At 43.4% G+C, this 22,872-nt stretch overlaps 1 protein-coding gene and 1 non-coding gene across 3 annotated transcripts in view; one reads left to right on the forward strand and one right to left on the reverse strand.

Moving 5' to 3' along the window:
- The window catches only part of LOC106585532 (transmembrane protein 132C), a 214,353-nt gene that overhangs the window by 187,031 nt on the left and 4,450 nt on the right, over positions 1-22,872 (forward strand). For both annotated transcript variants that reach the window (XM_045706869.1, XM_014171844.2), the window contains exons 5-7: positions 3,019-3,162; positions 9,322-9,530; positions 20,528-20,801. In XM_045706869.1, coding sequence (XP_045562825.1) covers positions 3,019-3,162; positions 9,322-9,530; positions 20,528-20,801 — 627 coding nt within the window. The remainder of the gene's footprint in view (positions 1-3,018; positions 3,163-9,321; positions 9,531-20,527; positions 20,802-22,872) is intronic.
- On the reverse strand, positions 2,032-2,107 carry trnav-uac (transfer RNA valine (anticodon UAC)). The gene has a single exon. It is a non-coding gene; the product is annotated as a tRNA-Val (tRNA).

Here is a 22,872-nt window from a genome sequence, read left to right on the forward strand (position 1 = left end):
GCAGTGTACAAATCCATGTGTTTTCCCCTCATGCAGAGAAAGAGCAATGTTGACAGGAAGTCAAACACACAGCAGATAGAGCCTGTCACAAGGTGTCAGTATTAGTGATATGAAAGGATATAGACATCGTTTTAGAATTAGGTTAATATCCATACCTAAATTCTGCATAATGTAATGCTGTCGTAGAAGCATTTGAGAGCCAAGTCTTCAATACAGACACAGCTTTAACTGAGCAAAGTAAAGAGGGTCGCTCAGTTTCTGCCCATTGTTAAAGCCCTTTCAAAGCCAAACCATTGAAATGATTGTGAACCTCTTTATAGAGGTTTCACAGTAGCAATTAAACAAGACGACCTTGCTTGGTAGGACCTTTTTCACTCTATAGGATTCAATTGTCATGTGGGTTCCTCAATAGAGCAAAGAGCAGACAGTCCTCAATGACCTAAAGGCTGTACCTTGGCTCCAAGGCATTTCTAGTGGTGGTTCAGCTTATTTAGCCGTCTAATTGAAATGGAGATGTAGTGAATGGCTATAACAGACAATGTAATGTCTGAGTGTCTGGCTAAGACAGTAAAGCCTTTCCCAGGCCTATCTTAATTGAACCAATTATCTCTTCTGACAGTGTGATGGCTGTGTAATGAAAGGTTAAGAGCTCTATTGGGAGTAATGAACCCCTGCCGATCCTCTTTCTCTACTAGGGTTCCATTTCACTAACAGTACTAAGGTCAGACACAGCTGCCCACTCACTAATAGTACTGAGCTTGTTTCTCTACCCAGAGCTGTGAACTCACTAACAGTAATGAGTCAAAAGCTGTCCATCCAAAAGCAGTGTTCGTTCTAGAGTTGTCCACCTAGTAGCAGTGCTGATTCTGGAGCTGTCTACTCCATAGCCATCCACTCAGTAATGGTGCTGATTCTAGAGCTGTCCACTCAGTAATCGTGCTGATTCTAGAGCTGTCCACTCAGTAATGGTGCTGATTCTAGAGCTGTCCATTCAGTAATGGTGCTGATTCTAGAGCTGTCCACTCAGTAATCGTGCTGATTCTAGAGCTGTCCACTCAGTAATGGTGCTGATTCTAGAGCTGTCCACTCAGTAATGGTGCTGATTCTAGAGCTGTCCACTCAGTAATGGTGCTGATTCTAGAGCTGTCCATTCAGTAATGGTGATGATTCTTGAGCTGTCCACTCAGTAATGGTGCTGATTCTAGAGCTGTCCATTCAGTAATGGTGATGATTCTAGAGCTGTCCACTCAGTAATGGTAATGATTCTAGAGCTGTCCACTCAGTAATCATGCTGATTCTAGAGCTGTTCACTCAGTAATGGTGCTGTTGTAGAGCTGTCAACTCAGTAGTGGTGATGATACTAAAACTGTCCATGGTGCTGTTGTAGAGCTGTCCACTCAGTAATGGTGCTGTTGTTGAGCTGTCCACTCGGTAGTGGTGATGATTCTAAAACTGTCCATGGTGCTGTTGTAGAGCTGTCCACTCAGTAGTGGTGATGATTCTAAAACTGTCCATGGTGCTGTTGTAGAGCTGTCCACTCAGTAGTGGTGATGATTCTAAAACTGTCCATGGTGCTGTTGTAGAGCTGTCCACTCAGTAGTGGTGATGATTCTAAAACTGTCCATGGTGCTGTTGTTGAGCTGTCCACTCAGTAGTGGTGATGATTCTAAAACTGTCCATGGTGCTGTTGTAGAGCTGTCCACTCAGTAGTGGTGATGATTCTAATACTGTCCATGGGGCTGTTGTAGAGCTGTCCACTCAGTAGTGGTGATGATTCTAAAACTGTCCATGGTGCTGTTGTAGAGCTGTCCACTCAGTAGTGGTGATGATTCTAATACTGTCCATGGTGCTGTTGTTGAGCTGTCCACTCAGTAGTGGTGATGATTCTAAAACTGTCCATGGTGCTGTTGTAGAGCTGTCCACTCAGTAGTGGTGATGATTCTAAAACTTTCCATTACATTTTAGTCAATTAGCAGACGCTCTTATCCAGAGCGACTTACAGTAGTGAATGCATACATTTCTTCTCCGTACTGATCACCCGTGGGAATCGAACCCACAACCCTGGCGTTGTAAACACCATGCTCTACCAACTGAGCCACACGGGACCATGGTGCTGTTGTAGAGCTGTCCATTCAGTAACGGTGATGATTCTAAAACTGTCCATGGGGCTGTTGTAGAGCTGTCCACTCAGTAGTGGTGATGATTCTAAAACTGTCCATTGTGCTGTTGTAGAGCTGTCCACTCAGTAGTGGTGATGATTCTAAAACTGTCCATGGTGCTGTTGTAGAGCTGTCCACTCAGTAGTGGTGATGATTCTAAAACTGTCCATGGTGCTGTTGTAGAGCTGTCCACTCAGTAGTGGTGATGATTCTAAAACTGTCCATGGTGCTGTTGTAGAGCTGTCCACTCAGTAATGGTGCTGTTGTAGAGCTGTCCACTCAGTAATGGTGCTGTTGTAGAGCTGTCCACTCAGTAATGGTGCTGTTGTAGAGCTGTCCACTCAGTAATGGTGATGATTCTAAAACTGTCCATGGGGCTGTTGTAGAGCTGTCCACTCAGTAATGGTGCTGTTGTAGAGCTGTCCACTCAGTAGTGGTGATGATTCTAAAACTGTCCATGGTGCTGTTGTAGAGCTTTCCACTCAGTAATGGTGATGATTCTAAAACTGTCCATGGTGCTGTTGTAGAGCTGTCCATTCAGTAATGGTGATGATTCTAAAACTGTCCATGGTGCTGTTGTAGAGCTGTCCACTCAGTAGTGGTAATGATTCTAAAACTGTCCATGGTGCTGTTGTAGAGCTGTCCACTCAGTAATGGTGATGATTCTAAAACTGTCCATGGTGCTGTTGTAGAGCTGTCCATTCAGTAATGGTGCTGTTGTAGAGCTGTCCATTCAGTAATGGTGCTGTTGTAGAGCTGTCCACTCAGTAACGGTTCTGATTGTGCAGCTGTGTTTCTCCTTTGTGTATTCTGATATTACCCTGTGTTTGACTGTGATGGTCCTCTGTCTCTCTCTCAGGACACAGAGATCCTGAACACGGCCGTGTTGACAGGGAAGACAGTGGCTGTTCCGGTGAAGGTGGTGACCATCGGAGCAGACGGCACGGTCACTGACGTCTCAGAGGCAGTGGACTGTCGCTCCACAGATGAAGATGTGGTCAAGGTCAGTCAGTGGAAACTAATCATAAAGAAATGATTTGATTCATAGACAACAAAAAATCTTTATATTAGCAAACTTATAATAAAAAAGATTCTAAGCCTCATTCTTGCACTGAAGTATTTCCATATGTTTCTCTTCTCACTAGCAGTGTAATTTTGAAACATTGTCGCTCAAATTACCATAACATTTCAAGTAATTTATGTGCATATTGAGTTTGTATATGTTTAGAAAAAATTGCTGTTCGAAAAAGTGCCAGCATGTTTGAATGAGTGTCATGCAATTGTTGTTTTTTTACATGTTGGTATTATTTGAGTGTTCAGATGTCTTAACTGAATTCCAGTGACCAGTGTTTAGTGACCAGTGTTTAGTGACCAGTGTTTAGTGACCAGTGTTTAGTGAGTGACCAGTGTTTAGTGACCAGTGTTTAGTGACCAGTGTTTAGTGACCAGTGTTTTGTGACCAGTGTTTTGTGACCCGTGTTTAGTGAGTGACCAGTGTTTAGTGAGTGAGATGGAGTTTCCAGTGAGATGGGTTTCAGCTAGCTCCTGGAAGGTGGAGCATAATGAGGAATGGTCAAGTGCAGTTGCATGGCCATTTATTGTTGTATTGACTGTAGTCTGAGCCTGACTCATTGCCAGTTGCAAGAAATGGTAAAACTCAAGTACGGTTTGAAAAATGTATTTGTATTTCATTTTTCATTAATCAAAATCAGTCTTCAGACTTTGGATATTGACTTCATTCCACACATATGACTGCTTTGAAGCACTGTGTTTTTCTTGTGTTCATATAGTTTAATTATAATCTCAACTGCTATACACAGGCTGTAAAGTGCCTTAGGATTCTATTCAGGTTAGCCACTGACGTGACAAATAGGCACACATTATTTTCATTTGCACAGCAGTAAAGAGAGAACAATAGGGGTGCATATAGGTGTGCCTGATTATGCAACAACTAAGACACTGGGAATTATTTATTTGAACTAAATAGGATTGAATGAGAGCAAATATGTAATGATTGACAATATACATGGCATTTTGGCCTTGCAAAGAATTGTACATTTAAGCTTATGTTAAATCAATAAACAAATCCGGAACAGACAAGGAGCTTCTCTATTTTTAGAGTGTCTATTTTCAGATTTAAGCCCCAAGACAGGATACACAAACACAGAAAGCATTTAATAGGAAAACGTCAATGACAGGTCGCTTGAGTTTTCTTTTCCGTGACTCTGTCAAACCGAGGACACACTGCACAAAACACAACACCAAACCCAGAACAGTACAGAGGGATGCAGGCAGAGCCTCCACATCAATGGCTCACTTCTGTTCTCTGAGAAATCCTCCTCCTGACTCACAATGACTGGTTCATTATCAATGGAATGGCTAACTCTCCAAAACACCAACTGGAGTAGAGAGACAGAGCCTTCAATCTGTCCACAGTCTGTTTCCCATCCTAACTGGCTGAGCTATCAACAGACAGGTCCATTATGTGCCAAAGGCTTTGCCAGTTGATGTCTGTTTCCCTCTCTTTGAACATGTCATGAAGATGAAGATGAATTCAGCCAGGGAGACAAAAACCTGGGCCATCCTAATTACAGGCACATTTATTATTAAGACATCCAATAGAGCTTCCTATAAGCCCGGTATGGTAGTGTTAACTGACCATTGTATAGAAAGAGGTAGCTACTCTGTTTACTCTGATGAGCTACAGTGAGGATGTTGTTTTTACACTCAACATCTAAAAGATGATTTTCTTCAAGCGTGTTTTAGAGGAAACCTTTTCTGTAGACTACTCTACCACATTAGCACTGTGTTGTCGGCTATAGTTAGAAAACTGAAGTCCCTCCACACCAGAGTGATTTTCTGAGAAAAGGAACAACCGCATATAAAGAGGTTGCTGATACAGGATGTCTGTGCTTTGAGTAGAAATACATGTGTTTAATGTATAAACCGGTTGGGTGAAGAAGAGCTAGATTGTATCAGTTCATTTCTAGTCATGAGTGTAAACATAACTACTTCATGTCATTTGGGCCTGGGGAATTAAAGGCAGTGTTAAGTAAACACAGAGTGACACATTACCTGAATAATGAATCACTGTGCTCATTTACTGCTGCTTTATTCACTCTGTAGCTTTAGAATTACACTGCGTCTTTTTAAAAGGACACCTCATCTGACATGCTTCTCCCTTAAACCCAGGAGAGAATAATGCTACTTAAAAACAAATCTGTGTTGACAGGTACAGGCAAAAATTAGGCTCTGCCATATGATACTTTTTTTGCATATTTGTATACAAACTTTTTTTGGGTGCATGGCTTTGACAGGCCTGCAAAAGGACTGATGAGACCCAATGTAGGCAAACGTGCCAGGCAGTAAAGAGAGTAGCGTATGTGAGCGGCCAACACTATCCCCTGGTTCCAGATCAGTTTGTTGTCCCACTCTGTGCGGTGTTTGTGGGTACACTGAGGTTATTAGTCCGACAGTAGTTGAGTCACCCTCTCCAGGAGGTGTTAGGCATTCTGCTCTGCAGAACGCGTGATGTTTGGGTTCTGTGTGTCCCCTGGCCTCTCTCAGCCAGCCTCTGGCATCACTCATTGAAGATACTGGTGAGGGAGAATGATTGCTCACATTCAATCACTGTAGCTCCTCTGCTAGACCTAGCCTCTACACAAACCGCCCATGTAGGTTTGGATATTTTGAATGTTGAAGAAACTGATGCAGGGAGCATGAAATCTTGCACCTCACCATGCACACGCTAGTCTATGGTACATATTCTCACTTTGAATTACATGGTGAGAGCTAAAGAGAGTAGGAGAGAGCAGAGGAGACAGAATTTTCATCACAAATACCATCCCCTTTATCAGGTTGCCGTGATTGGTCTGACTCCATTGCTGTAACTACCCTTTGTTCATCCTTTGGCTTTACTCTGACAATCATGTATGTGGTATTTATGTGGTATTCTTTTCTATTGCCTCCTGCTTGAGATTGCTCAGACTAACCCATTGTTGTACTAGTTAACCCCATTTAATCCATATCTCTGTCATCCATAAAGCTACAAACTATAGGTTGAGTCAGTGCAGAAGTACTATGACAGATGAGATCTGGGGTATCAATCCTCCTCTCCCAGCTCCACTGAGCGCTGCTGTCACCACTAGAACCACTGCACTCAGGATAAATGATAGACCAGTTCTCAGGAAAGCAACATCATCACTCATTCTTGTTTTCTCCACCTCTGATCTGTGTAGCGTGAAAGATACAAAATGTTTGGGACATTCTACATGTAACACAATAGCCTTGGTGTGAAAGTGAAACTAATAAAACTCTCAATCCCAGACCTGAAACATTATGTCTAATAACAGTCCTGGACTGTAAGTGAAGGCATTGTTCATGAAGAGCACGAGTTAATTTAGATTGCCATTTCAGGTGCTTCACTCAATACATTTTTATGAATTTAAGGACTTGTCTTTGAAGGGAGGGATCTGATTCACATGGATTCCCGGTCTGTTTATTGCCATGTGGATGGGCTCCTCCGACCAGGGAGGGGGCACGGGAGGATTCCCGGGTGCCCCTAGGTGCTGTGCTGATATGAGTGGCACGGCTGATGTGGACCGTGGGCTGCTTAATTGATTCTGTCAAGCCAACTCCTATATTCAACACCTAGGCCTGCCCACCGTCATGCTTCTCCAATCCCATCCCTCATATCTACGACTGATTCTATCTGTCTGGCGAGTCGTTCATTTCCTGGGCTAGATCCCAACAGCCTTAATGTCCTCCGTAACTATTCTCCCGTTAGCTGCCTAATGTGTCTGATTAATGTGCCTCTGGATCCTCCTGGACGTTTATGATATCTTGAGGGATGAGTGTGACAGAGACTGTATAACTCACAGTGAAGTGGTCGCTTCCCTCCAGTCTTCTACAATACCAGCCTTCCAGTGTCAGCCTACTGAGGAGGAGGATGGTGAGTGTGTACGTTAAAGCATTGATTGTGAGTTAAGATGGCCGATAATGTGCCACTGGGGGCCAGTGTTAGCCCGTGTAATGTATTAGGATGGCTGGACTTTATCTACCATGTCCTCCATAATTGTTTCTGCTCAGATTATTGTGAATTAGAGAAGCTGCAGCAGGCAGTTACCTTGGCTGTCAGGTGCTATAGTGTTGTATGTGAATCAATCCCAGCACTCAGACAAGCTGTTAGAGCATGTTGCTGTCCTCCACACTCACCCCTGACAGATGTAGGTTTAATATAATATCGCAGACAGTGATTATCTTTGCGGCCAAAGCACTGCTGTGAATCATAAAGAGTTGCATTGTGTGTGGGGGGTACTTGGCACTTGAAGAATGGCACTTGAAGAAATGTTGCTTAGTGCCATTTTGTTTATCAGTGATGTTACAACTGTTATGGGCTGTGCAGACCTGTTGTAAAGTTTCAACTCTAGGGAAATGGCTTTGACATTGTCTGTCAAAGGCACTTTACTCCCGAGAGAGAGAGAGAGAGAGTGGGAGGGAGGGTGAAGAGAACAATAGAGCCTGATAAGAAGTGAGGACTCCTTTGACATCTTTATCAGTCCAAACAAACTCACACATCAAGCTCTGACAGAGCAGAATCTGCTCAGTCTGTTGTGAAGAAGCAGAGTTTTAATAACTTTATTAGAAACCAGTAGCAATACAGCAATGCTGCCAGTCTTTCCAATAAAACAACTACATTATCATCATCCTCTTCATTATTTGTGCCATTATAAGTTGTAGAAATAGTAGTCCTAATATGTATTGGTTTAATACAGAATTACTATTCCCCAGACCAGGAAGAAACAATAAGACATAGTGTGGTGGGTTCACCTTACAAAGCTTCCTATTGCAGACGTAGAAAACTACAGCAGCATGCTGAGCGAAGATATCCAGTGGTAAGAAATCCATTTGAGAATTGAAGTCTAAAGCAGTCCTTGATATCAGAGGTTGAAGGGAGCTCTGATAGTTGACTGTAGCCCTTGGGCTGCCCTACAGTGTACTCCAGACCTCCTTAGAAGGATTCATGTCAGGGAGAGAAAATAACAAAGGCTTGAAACACAGAAAGGCTTGTGTTTGGTGAAAGTGAGGGAAGGACATGAGCAACAACAGGAGACATGGAGCGTTGAGCAGGTGGGAGTCTGGGGTTCTAAAGCTGCCTCAGACGAGCAGTGATGCAGGGAGAGGAGAGTTCAGGAAGAGCTGGGTATCTGTCACACAATCCCTTTTCCTTGAAGACACACTGTATGTTCTGTGAATGATGATTGCTTACTCATCTCTTATATCTGACAATAAAGAAGCAACTTGGAAATGGGAAAATATATTTTATGATGTCATCTCAATTCATCTCATTGAAGTAGTAAACTGCTAACGGGAGCTTTCTCAAAATACCTGCTTTCAAAATAGATAAATTCCCTACTCTGTATGCTTTTAGAATTGTATGAGTGTGTGTATGTTTGTGGCTGGGCAGGTGTGTGTGGGGGGGGGGGGTGTCAAATTCCGATGTTTGTGTGTTCGATGCACTCCTGTAGCTGCTGGCCACCCCTCTGAAGGCCCTTTGAGGTTTTGTGTGTATTTGTGGTGCTAACATGGCTACATCATAGGGCTTTAAGAGAGAGAGGCTGGGTGTGGATCAAAGAGTAGTTGCTAGTGAAGGAGCAAGGTCAGCCAGCTAAAGCAATGAGGAGCTGTGAAGCCCGGTGATTTCCTCTAAAAGGCCATTTGTGAAACAGAGGATTTTGAGTTTGTCATGTTATCAGCGGAGACCTGCCTTCCTCTCTCTGCTGCCATCTATTGGTGCTGCATTTAGCCCCTGGGCATATCTAGGTAATCTAGGGGGCTGCATTGCAACCCTCTATCCACACATTCAAAGATGTGCCCCTGCCCTCTTCTCTCCTTTTGTAGTTGGGAATAAATAGTGGGGATGGCAATAAATAATGCGGCGGAACACAACACTTTATCTGGCCTATAGTGTATCTCATTCTGTAAGGGTCAAGATAAAATACATCCTACAGTACAGTACAGTACAGCACAGTTTGGAAAGTGTGTGTGCCAGCATTGTCCGTTGAGTTGGGTTTGGCTGGTCCTGATGGTGCTGCTTTGTCTGGGTATCTCCTTGTGATACTTACACATGCTTCTCTCCCCCTCCTCTCCTATTCCTGTCCAGGTGTCAGACAGGTGTGACTATGTGTTTGTGAATGGGAAGGAGATGAAGGGCAAGGTGGGGATGATGGTGAACTTCACCTACAGCTACCTGAGTGCTCAGCTGGAGATGAACGTGTGGATCCCACGGCTGCCCCTCCAGATCGAGGTGTCTGACACAGAGCTCAGCCAGATCAAGGGATGGAGGGTGCCCATCATGGCAAGCAGCCAAAGGTATGTGTCCTTCTTCCCCTTCCATAGAATCACATAGGCTCTTCTTCACCCATGCAGTCCTAGCCAGGTAAGTGGACAGAACATGGGAAATGGGGATGATTGAAAGAGCATGCACAACAGCCCTTATCGTAGACATAAGATACCTTGTTCTGCACTTTGGTATGAACACTATTAATATATAAATGCCTGCCATATTTGTCTCCAGCCAACATGATTTTCTGGCAGTACAGGATCTTGTTGTGTGCTATTGACAAATACATAATTTGTGTCCAAGTTGACATCAATTTAAAACATTTTAGTTATTAAGTCCCCATATGGGGATGCCAAAAAGTCCCATCTGTTTGCTCCCTGTTTCCACTCTCTAAGAGGAGCTGAATTGAAGTGTGAGGTTTCAGACCCTACATTTGCATAGGGAGTGACGTGTCATGTTTTCTGGCCTATCCAGACAAAGAATCAATTATCTCTTCCGCTGAGCGAGTGAGCTCAGCTTGAGAAACAGCAAATGAACGGTGACCGTCTAGCGAGTCCAGACATTGTGGTTTCATCTCACTGGGATATTCTCAGCTGGATTTAGAGCTCTCATCATGAAAAAAATATTCAATCATTTCATATAATTTAAATAAGATCACTTTCTCTTGATCACGTGCTTAAAGCTGTAGTTGCAAGGGGTTTGCACACATTTTAATGTTGTCTTTGTACCGCTCAGTGGACGCTTAGGAGAAAATTAGCTGTCAATAGTTATATGAAATAGTGCCAATATTGTACTGTCACCAAGTATGATCATATTTATTTTACAGTTATAAGAAATGTGACATTTTATTGTAAGTCTGTAACGGCTGTCTGTGGAAGTAGACCAAGGTGCAGCAGAGGATGTGTTCATCATTAGAATTTTAATTAAAAAACAAGAGAACACTACAAAAATGAACAAAAACGACAGAAAAACAGTCCTGTTAGGAAAATACTCAAAACAGAAACAATTACCCACAAAACCCAAAGGAAAAACATGCTCCTTATGTGTGACTCCCAATCAGCAACAACGAGCTTCTGCTGTGCCAGATTGGGAGCCACACACGGCCCAAAACAAAGAAATACAAAAACATAGAAAAAGGAACATAGAACGCCCACCCAATGTAACACCCTGGCCTAACCAAAATAAAGAACAAAAACCCCTCTCTATGGCCAGGGCGTTACAAAGTCGTTTATAATTTGATTGTTACTATATTTAGAAAGCATTTCAGTAATTTCAAGCCTTATTGCCAAACTTTTGTTGAATAGGAAAAAAACATGCTTGAGCTTGTGTCCTCAAATGTTAGTACACCTCAGCAATTTATTTAAAAAATACCAGAAAGGTGAGTTCCCAAGCTTTCTAAAGCTATGCAACATTACCTGTTATTTTTTATAGCCATCATAAAAAAGGATTATGTTTGAGTATGTCTATTTAGGCGGAAATGTTTTAATTGAATGACCCTGTACCAGTGCCTCTTGCCGCTCTGTATTAAGTATATTCTCCTGTGCATAGTATTGTGTACAGAGGGAGCCCTGATCACACTGACTGTATTGGATTGCTGTCATGGTGGGCTCACACAGGGTAATGAGGGCTGTGTTGTGTTGGACACAACTACCATGGTTGCTACTGGTTCCTTCTGGCTCACTGCAGGGCCTGACATTATTAGAGCTGTCTGAAGGTCATCCATCTCCCCCCCCCCCGGGGCTGAGGCCTCGTCTCCAATAGCACCTTACCCACCATTCTGCTGGCCTCACACTCTTTGACACCCATCAATGGAGGGAGCAGACATCAGGTCAACCTACTATAATTAGTACTGGACATGTTCACTATTGGACCTGGTTTGAGTTCCCTCTCTCACCTGCCAGCCTGGACATGAAGGTGTCTGGCTCCTTTATAATTAGCTGTTATCTTATTCAACATTTTCACTGACTGAGCTGAGAGGCATATAGTTTGGATTTGTGGGGGCTTGTTGTGTTATGTTGTTTTCCTATTGTGTGTTGGAATGCCCCTATCAGCAGGGACAGTCCATTTCTGTTGTCCTTGTTGATGAGTGTGTCTGGTCTGGCATGGAAGCTGACAGACCGCTGGGAGTTTGTTTCCTCCCTGTCCTCCTCTCATCTTTGTTTATCAGGGAATAACAGGCGTAACCTTGCAAAGTAGCAGGGTAACTGGTGACGAGAGCGGGCACCGGGCACCCGTCCACAGTCCAAGGAACCCACAGAGCACGGGCCCATTCAGAGCCTCAATACCAAGAGAAGGGACCTGCCTCCGTCAGATAGGCTGCTAAGTGAGCCACACAGACAAGAGAGAGAGAGAGAAAGAGAGAGAGAGAGAGAGAGAGAGAGAGAGAGAGAGAGAGAGAGACCGAGAGAGAGAGAGACCGAGAGAGAGAGACCGAGAGAGAGAGAGACCGAGAGAGAGAGAGACCGAGAGAGAGAGAGACCGAGAGAGAGAGAGACAGAGAGAGAGAGAGACAGAGAGAGAGAGAGAGACCGAGAGAGAGACCATTGGGATCCAGATTATGTGTGTCCAGGCCTGGGAGTGGGGTGCTTGCCAGAATGCTAGCTCCACAGTCTTGCATTTGCGGGGTTTGCCTCCCCCTCCCAGCAGCCCCCATCAAAACATGGACAAGATAAGTGTTTACAGGCAGGCACATGAATTACTTCCCCTCGCTCAGGGATACAAGTGTGCTCTCTGTGAGGGATGTGCAACATGTCATGATGATTTTCTCATGGCAATGTTTCCTTTGTTCCGGGACCGGGTTGCGTTTGTGAAGGGTTCTTATGTTCTGTTTTAAGAACATCTGCATGTTTCTTATAATATAAGTGAGTGTATGTTGTCCTCAAATGCTGACCTTGCCAAAACAATGTCACTAAATGTCCTCTTTCGACATTACAATTTTGACACGCTCTCTCCAGGGGCGAAAATCTGATATCCACTTTGGAGGGGACAATTACATGAAATTTTCTCAAGAGCAATTCCTGAGGGGGACACCAAAAGTAGTGCTGTAACACATAGTCTACATTGTAATATGGTAAATGTATATTGAGGAACCAAAGAAATAAGGTGTTTGCCGTACTCCTAACTACCGGTACCCAAAACTACACAACTAATCACAACAGCAATACCATTGCCTTTAACAAATCTTAGTTCAGTCACCAGTTTAAGTTGAGAGTGGGGGTATCCATGGCATTTTCCAATTATGTTCCTATTTTACAAGTCAAAATTGAGAACCTTTCATAATGTTGCCAAACAAAGACTCAACAAACTTACCTGAGACTCCCTGTCTCTGCCAGTCTGTCCCTGCATATCTGTCCCCAACTCTGCTGTCTGTGTGCCATCTGTTGCCTGCTCTGCCTAATGACATCATTGTGAAACATTTCCATTACAATTTCATTTCTTTCTTATGAACATTTTATCAACTAGTCTTTGAGATATTAGGCTACTAGGGTTCTTACTATGCGTTTTGGTGTATTGAAAAATACTCTGATGTCCGTCTTTTATTTTTCTGCCATTTTTCTACCTGGCTGGCTGGCTGGCTACACACACAGTGTGTAGGTTATTTACAGTAGGAGATGGGCTTCTATCATCTTCAATCATTCTATTTGGGCTTCGATCTAAAAGGTAGCTAGCAAATGTGAAACGGATTAAAATGACAAGAGTTGACAGCTGTATGAGTTCACCATTTACACAACATATGCTGCAACCTTTTGTAATTTGAATAGTTTGTTTCATATTGGCTGGCTTCCAACAATAGCTGAATTTGCAAAGCTAGCGAGCACCAATTCAGTTTCAGTGGTGTTTGCTATAATCTTTGCTACCCGGGTTAAATAAAGGTGAAATAAAATAAATAAATAAAAGTTCCCTTGTGACAATTTAGCTTTTGCAATGAGACCATTAAATATATTTAAGACAATGGTAGAAGAGAGTGTAGTTCTGTTCAGTTTGGACTTCAGTTTATCGCTAACCTTATCACAGGGACTTTGAAGCACTAACTTACATCATCTGCATGCTGATTCCATCTTTGACGACGCCACATAAATGGAATAGGTACTAGCTAGCTTAATAGTTAATATTTGCGCGCTAGCTCTGCATATTCAGCTAGTGTGTGTGTGCGCGATTGACTGGATGAACCTCACGGCAGTTACGTGCAAACTAAGGAACTGGCAGTGGATCAAACCATTGTGAGGCAAAGGGCGGGGGGGTCGCAATCTTTTGAAACTTAAAAACGCGCTATTAAGTGTCTATAATCAGCACAATTGCTTTCATTGCGTATTATTAATATTATTTAAATTACATAGTTATGTTTCAGTGATATATTGGGGGGGACAAATCATATTTTTCCCAAGATGGGGGGGTCGTGTCCCCCCCGTCCCCCCTGGGATTTCTGCCCCTGGCCCTCTCCCCGGGGGGAGAACTGATCTCTCTGCCAGAGAACTGATCTCTCTGCCTGTCTGCCTGCCTGCTCCCCGCCTGCCCTGGTCTGTCTCTCCCATTCTGGTACAGGTGTACTCACCACTCTCTCTCTCCCCATAGCTTTGCTCGTCTACATCATATGCAGACATCACTGACTTTTTATTGATCTGTGGTTGGACTAGTTGATTAGTGACTCTTAGGGCAATAAACAAACATGTTGCTGTTGTTCATTTTGCTGTTGTCTACCCTTGGCTTTTATAATGTAGGCAATACTTTTAGAGCCCGTTGCTCTGTGAATGAGGAAATATATGACTGTTTCTCCCTCGAGTTTTGTGAGAAACCCCACACTTGCTCCAGAATGCATGTGAGAACTATGCACATTTCTCCCAAACAATATGGGAGAAATCGGACTCTTGCGCTCACATGTCAGGACTGTTCTCTTGGTACTTAACCATGTCTCTGGACTTTACACATCTTCTGAAATATGTTACGTTAAAGACTCTGGTGACTATGGATTCTCGTTCAAGTGCTCTCTGTAAATCCAAATGTTGTAACCATCGACCTAGACTTGCCATTATCTTGCTGCTTCTATTGTCTGGAAATGTGCAATCTAACCCAGGTCCTGACAGTCTTACCCCTGCCGAATTAAGTAGTCAGAGTGGACTGAAGTTTTTGCATATGAATGCAAGAAGTCTTCTGCCGAAGCTTGATTTTGTGAATATATGGATAAAACTGCCGACCATGATGTATTTATGCTTTCTGAAACCTGGCTCCAAAAATCCATTACAGGCAAAAATATTGGCATAAATGGTTACACTGTTTTTCGTATAGATCGTAAATCTAAGGGTGGTGTTGCTGTTTACGTAAAAGACAAGTTCTCGGTGGTCATTCTGACTTCTGTTACTAAACCTAAGCAATTTCAATATCTGTCTTTGAACCTAAACCTTGGCTCATCTTCAAATATTGTTGTATCTTGTTGTTGTAGACCTCAATCTGCTACTGTTGGCTCTCTGGATTGTATTTTCGAATTGTTATCACAGCATGTCAACTCTGAGTTTGTCCTGATGGGTGATCTGAATCAGGACTGGTTAACATCTAGCTCTGATCAACTCAAAATTCTATGCAATACCTATAATCTCACTCAGATTGTCAACAGTATAACTAGGTTGAATATAAAATATCCTCTGAAATCCTCTTTGATTGATTTGATCTTAACCAATACTCCTCATCGTTTTAATGCTTCTGGTATTTTTGCAAATGACATAAGTGATCACTGTGCTATTGCCTGTGTGAGAGATGGTAAAATTCCTAAGAAATCTCCACGTGTCATTACGAAAAGAAACAGGAAGCAGTTTGATATTTTGATATATCTAGCATTGAATGGAATAGAATGGAATTAATCCCTGATGTTGAACTACCCTTTTCTTACTTCCACAACGCATTCCAGGATGTATGCAATAGGCATGCCCCGTTAAAAAAATCTGGATTAAAGGCAGAGAGAACCCTTCGTTTACTAAGGAACTTACTAAAATCATAAGGGAACAAAATGCTATGTGGGCTAAAGCAAGAGGGACTGCTTCGGCAGATTATTGGATGGCTTTTAAATGCCTTCAAAATATGGGTTTGGCTATGATCTGTAAATTGAAAGCAGACCACTACCTGAAATCTACTTTAGATAATTTAAATAATCCATCCAAATTCTGGCAAGTTGTGAAAGGTATGGAGTGTAAAAAAGATACACAGCTTCCCAAACAATTGTTGGTAAACACACAGATTGTAACTGAGAGAACCTCTATTCTGAAAGCCTTGAATCAGCATTTTTTTTGATGCAGGCAGTTTATTTGAAAAGGTCAAAGGTATAATTGAGCCTCCTATGAATTTACCTGACACCCCTGTGCACTCCTTCACCAGGTTCTCCTTTTCATCCTTCTCTGTTTCAGAAGTGTGTAAAGCCTTGAAAGAAATTGTTGGAAAGAAATCCCCTGGCCCTGATGAACTAGACCCCCGCTTCCTGCACCTAGCTTCAGACATCATTGCTCCCTCTTAACATGTATTTTTAACCTCACGCTTGATGTTAAGGAAATCCCCAAGTTATGGAAATCTGCATTTGTACTGCCTCTCCTGAAAGGTGGAGATCCTTCGCTACTTGACAACTATCAACCCATATTAAAGTTCTCTGTATTTTCAAAGGTACTGGAGTCCTTAGTTAGTAGGCAGCTAAAGGCCTACTTCCAAGAAAACAACATCTTAAATAGAATGCAATCAGGTTTTAGGTCTGGCCACAGCACTGTTTCAGCAACATTGAAGGTTTTAAATGACATCCACTGTGCTCTTGACAAGAAGTTTCATTGTGTGTCTGTCTTTATTGATTTGTCGAAGGCTATTGACACCGTGGACCATGCTGTGTTAGTGCAAAGGTTAAAATGTTGTGGAATTACTGGTCATGCTCTAGATTGGTTTATAAATTACCTATCAAATCGCACACAAAGTGTATTGGCGGATGGTTGTAAATCTGAGTTCATAGAGGTGTGCTCAGGTGTTCCGCAAGGTTCTATTTTGGGCCCATTGTTGTTCATGTTGTATATCAACAACATTGGGGATCTTATTGAAACAGCGGATGTTCATTTTTATGCAGATGATACTGTTCTTTATTCAAGAGATAGTAGTTTATCTTTAGCTTTTGAAAATGCCCAAAGAGCATTTAACATCATACAACAGAATCTGTATGATTTAAAGCTGGATCTAAATTTGGGTAAAACAAAATGCATGGTATTTTCAAATGCCAGGCATGTTACTAGTCATGTCATTGCTACATTGGCTGGACATACTATAGCAAGTTAAAGTGTACAAATATTTGGGTGTGTGGGTTGATGATAAGCTGAGCTTCACTGTGCATGTAGAGAACTTGATAAGGAAGCTCAAGCAGAGAATAGGTTTTTATTACCGGCATAAGGCTTGTTTTTCTCTGGAGGCATGGAAGGAGCTGGTATGATGTACATTACTGGCGGTTTTAGATTTTAGTAATGTTATATATATGCAGGCCTCAACCACTACCCTGAGAGCACTTGATTCAGTGTATCATGCAGCCCTCGGGTTCATTACAAATCAAAAACGTCTAACACATCATTGTGATTTCTACAGCGCTGTTGGCTGGTCGTCATTGACTTTGCGTAGGCTTAAACACTGGTATACACTGATTTATAAGGCCATATTGGGTAAAATGCCATTTTAATGCCAGTTCTTTTTTAATCAGGTCGGTAAATAAATATCAATTTGGTCCCATTCTCATTTGCTTCTAACAGTACCAAAAATTAGAACAGGTCATGGTAGAAATAGTTTTAGTTACTCAGCTCCGTGGTCCTGGATTTCTCTCCTGAACATTTAAAAATTTGATGATCTAGTTTCGTTGGTGGAGTTTAAACACTTGATCGATGTATATATCATAGAAGAGTGTAATTGTCTTTAGGACAGCTGTTTTTTAGTCAAGACTTTTGTGTCTTTTTTAACATAATATGTAATTGTTGTACTGTATGTGTGTTTATAGTTTTGTTTAATGTTGTGTATGTAAGTTGTTTTGTCTGAAACGTTGTTCCCCCTGCTGCTATTGGACCAGGTCTCTCTTGGAAAAGAGATGTTATCTTAATGAGAAAAACCTGTATGAATAAAGGTAAAAAATATAAATAAATAAATAAGCGGCTGGTAGCCTAGCAATTAAGAGCACTTTTCCCCAATCACATCCTCACTCTGCACCAATCACATCCTCCCACTCTGCCCCAAGCTCATCCTCCTACTACCCCAATCCCATCCTCACACTGCCAAATCACATCCTCACACGGCCCCAATCACATCCTCACACTGCCCAATCACATCCTCTCTCTTCCCCAATCACATCCTCACTTTGCACCAATCACATCCTTCCACTGCCCCAATCACATCCCCACTCTGCTCCAATCACATCCTCATACTGCTCCAATCACATCCTCCCACTCTGCCCCAATCAAATCCCCCCACTCTGCCCCAATCACATCCTCACACTGCCCCAATCACATCCTCACACTGCCCCAATCACATCCTCACACTGGCCCAATCACATCCTCACACTGCCCAATCACATCCTCACACGGCCCCAATCACATCCTGTCTCTTCCCCAATCACATCTTCACTCTACACCAATCACATCCTCACACTGTCCGTATCACATCCTCACTCTGCCCCAATCACATCCTCATACTGACCCAATCACATCCTCCCACTCTGCCCCAATCAAATCCCCCCACTCTGCCCCAATCACATTCTCACTCTGCTCCAATCACATCCTTCCACTGCCCCAATCACATCCCCACTTTGCTCCAATCACATTCTCATACTGTCCCAATCACATCTTCACACTGCCCCAATCACATCCTCACTCTCTGCCCATACTCTGACTAATCCTCTAGACTGGAGCTAGTCACTATCCAGACCCGGGTCCTAGGAGCTGGAAGATCCTCACTGTAGAGAGTATGAGTGGATGAAATTACAGTAATCTGTCAATAAATAAGATAAGCTGAACCACAACCACAGTTAAATTGGAAATGTCACGCTACAGTGTAAAAAAGGCAGACAGGCTTTTGCAGTTCTTTATTCACTTTCCTTTCTGTATTATTTCTTACTGAAGACTAATTCCTTGATTTGAGTGCTTGTGCATGTGAAATAACCCTCGTCCTGAAATCCCTCTTATCTTGTCAGTGGAAGTCCTGTGCCTTAACTCTACTACCCAAGGCTGATCTCTAACACGCTTAGCTAGCGTCTTCATTGCCAGACCCTATTCTGCCACACATGGAGGGATACTTTTTAAGGGTGTTGGAGAGGAAAATAGAGACAATGAGAGAGGAATAACATTTCAAGTGAATAACTTTCACTCTTTTCTCTCCCATCATGATATAAAACCTTGTGTGTGTGTGCATGTGTGTTTGCGTGCATGTGTGTGTCCGTGCATGTGTGTGTGTGTTTATGGCCAGACATAAGGTGATAGGTGATGAGGCAGCAGGACAGGCGAAGCCCTGTGATTATTACACTGTTGACGAATCACATTCTTGCTGTGAGATGTTACCCCACTCTAACACCAAGGCACCTGCAAGTTCCCAGACATCTCTGGGGGGAATGGCACTAGCCCTCACCCTCCAATCCAACAGGTCCCAGATGTGCTCAATGGGATTGAGATCCAGGCTCTTCGCTGGCCATGGCAGAACACTGACATTCCTGTCTTGCAGGAAACCACGCACAGAACGAGCAGTATGGCTGGTGGCATTGTCATGCTGGAGGGTCATGTCAGGATGAGCCTGCAGGAAGGGTACCACATCAGGGTACCCTTCCTGTAATGCACAGCTTTGAGATTGCCTGCAATGACAACAAGCTCAGTCCGATGATGCTGTGACACACATCCCCAGACCATGACGGACCGTCCACCTCCAAATCGATCCTCTCCAGAGTACAGGCCTCGGTGTAACGCTCATTCCTTCGACGATAAACACGGATCCGACCATCACCCCTGGTGAGACAAAACCGCGACTAATCAGTGAAGAGCACTTTTTGCCAGTCCTGTCTGGTCCAGCAACAGTGGGTTTGTGCCCATATGCGACGTTGTTGCCGGTGATGTCTGGTGAGGACCTGCCTTACAACAGGCCTACAAGCCCTCAGTCCAGCCTCTCTCAGCCTATTGCGGACAGTCTGAGCACTGATGGAGGGATTGTGCGTTCCTGGTGTAACTCGGGCAGTTGTTGTTGTCATCCTGTACCTGTCCTGCAGGTGTGATGTTCGGATGTACCGATCCTGTGCAGGTGTTGTTACACGTGGTCTCCCACTGCGAGGACGGTCAGCTGTCCGTCCTGTCTCCCTGTAGCGCCGTTTTAGGTGTCTCACAGTACGGACATTGCAATTTATTGCCCTGGCCACATCTGCAGTCTTCATGCCTCCTTGCAGCATGCCTAAGGCACGTTCATGCAGATGAGCAGGGACCCTGGGCATCTTTCTTTTGGTCTTTTTCAGAGTCAGTAGAAAGGCCTCTTTAGAGTCCTAAGTTTTCATAACTGACTACCGTCTGTAATTAACGACCGTTCCACAGGTGCATGTTCATTAATTGTTTATGGTTCATTGAACAAGCATGGGAAACAGTGTTTAAACCCTTTACAATGAACATCTGTGAAGTTATTTTGATTTTTCCTAATTATCTTTGAAAGACAGTGTCCTGAAAAAGGGATTTTTTTGCTGAGATTATTTATCTCACTAGAAGTGTGCTGTGTATCATGACATACAATTACTTGTTTAAAGCAACTTACAGGTGAATTCCACGAAAGCAACATTGTAACCTTGTAAGCCTTGTTTTCACATTGCAAGAAATATTCTCATTGAGACACAGTCCATTCTTTGAGAAGATGACTGGTTGCCTGCCTATAGCAACTTGAACAGGATTTGCTGTCAGTGGGTGGGTGTTTGATGTTCATGTTACACTTAATATGTTCATCTTAGACATGTCCAGTGTTGGGATTAGTTTAGGCTTTCATGTTATACGACTGCCTCTGTTTGTGATGGCAGGTCTGCGCGGGACAGTGATGATGAGGATGATGAAGACCGGAGAGGGAGGAGCTGCACGTTACAGTACCAGAATGCCATGGTTCGAGTTTTGACACACTTTGTGGCCGAATCCACCAACCCACGTGGTCAGCTTGCCTTCATGCTAGGCAGTGACTGGCAGGTGGACATCACTGGGCTGGTGTGGGACTTCCTGAAGGTGGAGAACCCCCAGATAGCTAAGCTACAGGACAGACGTATACTGGTGGGACTGGACATGGGGATGACCACCATCCAGGTATGCGGTATATCTGTGCATGTGTGTTATAATCAGCATTTTCCATTCAACGGCAAAGCAAAAATGAACAGTGCAAGTGAGTTAGGGGTGAGGGGGGGTGGAAGGAATTTGAAAATATAACCGTAAAACATCCCTCTGTTTTAATAATAGGGCTGAAAAATACCTTAAGATAGTTCTATATCTATATTTGTGTTTCACCAACATTTTCCTTATCACCTTGTACAGTCAGCCAGGCAGGTTGTTATCAGTGGTCCCATGTCCCCAGCTTTAGGCTGTGGTGACAGTAAATGGGGCCTCACCCTGGTGCAGAAAGGAAGGATGTCATCTCTCACTAGCAGGGCCCCTTCATTTGTCAGCCTCCGCTGGCTAACTGGATAAATAGCAGTCAGTTAATGACGTCTGTGTGAGACTGATCAGCAGCCTGACAGTGTGGACTCATCCATCTGTCTGCAGGCAGACGTGCCCTCGTCTCCACACTCATCCATACCCGTCCCCTGGCTCCCGCCTCCCGTTAGGCTGGGCACAGAGGAAAACACCCTCCAGCCCAACAGCGGAAAACAGCACGAGATGAGACAAAACTGTGAATAACTTTCTGTTTGTCTGTCACACCGACTACCTCACAGAGAGCTGGTAATGGGTTTCTGTGAAAGATCTCATTTATTTTCAAAATGACATTAATGAAATTAGATTTGCACTAATTAGATTACCAGGAAAATTCCATTAACAGCTGAAATTAGTACTTGATTGGTCCTTGCCTACCTCCGTGTGTATGATGGTGGTTTTCTGTCCACATCAACATTTGATGAACGTTTTATGAACAAACACCTGACAGTGAGTACTGGAAGGGCTTGTTCAGGTCACCCCAATTACTGACCAATAACTAAATATATATACTCATCATTGTAAATGGAAGCCAGCATAATGTTGGAAGGCATCAAGGTCAGAGCTGAGAATCACTGCAGGATTTACAGAGCATCCTAAAATAATGTAATAACAGGCTCCCTACCTAAACAAGGTAATGTGGTTGCGTGACAATACAGTGAAGGTGATGTTTGATGTCCACTCAGCCGTGAGCACATGCATATGAATGAGTGTGTGGCATTATACTCAGGGGTATACCAGCCTTTTATATACAGTGCATTCGGAAAGTGTTCAGACCCCTTGACTTTTTCTACATTTTGTTATGTTACAGCCTTATTCTAAAAAAAAAAACACTCATCAATCTCACACAATAATCCATAATGACAAAACAAAAACAGGTTTTTAGAAATGTTTGCAAAATACAAAATACAAAAACGGAAATATCACATTTACATAACTATTCAGACCCTTTACTCAGTACTTTGTTGAAGCACCTTTGGCAGCGATTACAGCCTTGAGTCTTGTTGGGTATGACACTACAAGCTTGGCACACCTGTATTTGAGGAGTTTCTGCATATCCTCTCAAGCTCTGTCTGGTTGGATGGAGAGTATTGCTGCACCGCTATCTTCAGGTCTCTCCAGAGATGTTCGATCAAGTCCTGGCTGGACCATTCAAGGACATTTAGAGACTTGTCCCGAAGCCACACCTGCGTTGTCTTGGCTGTGTGCTTAGGGTCGTTGTTCTGTTAGATGGTGAACCTTCACCCCCAGTCTGAGGTCCTGAGCACTCTGAAGCAGGTTTTCATCAAGGATCTCTCTGTACTTTGCTCCGTTTATCTTTCCCTCGATCCTGAGTAGTCTCCCAGTCCCTGCTGCTGAAAAACATCCCCAAAGCATGATGCTGCCACCACCATGCTTCACCGTAGGGATATGCCAGGTTTTCTCCAGACGTGACGCTTGGCATTCAGGCCGAAGAGTTCAATCTTGGTTTCATCAGACCAGAGAATTTGACCAGAGAATTTGTCCTTTAGGTGCCTTTTGGCAAACTCCAAACGGACTGTCATGTGCCTTTTACTGAGGAGTGGCTTCCATCTGGCCACTCTACCACAAAGGCCTGATTGGTGGAGTGCTGCAGAGATGGTTGTCCTTCTGGAAGGTTCTCCCATCTCCACAGAGGAACTCTGGAGCTCTGACAGAGTGACCATCGTGT

Source organism: Salmo salar, chromosome ssa24 (assembly GCF_905237065.1).
Source record: "Salmo salar chromosome ssa24, Ssal_v3.1, whole genome shotgun sequence".
Classification (NCBI taxonomy): Eukaryota; Metazoa; Chordata; class Actinopteri; order Salmoniformes; family Salmonidae; genus Salmo; species Salmo salar.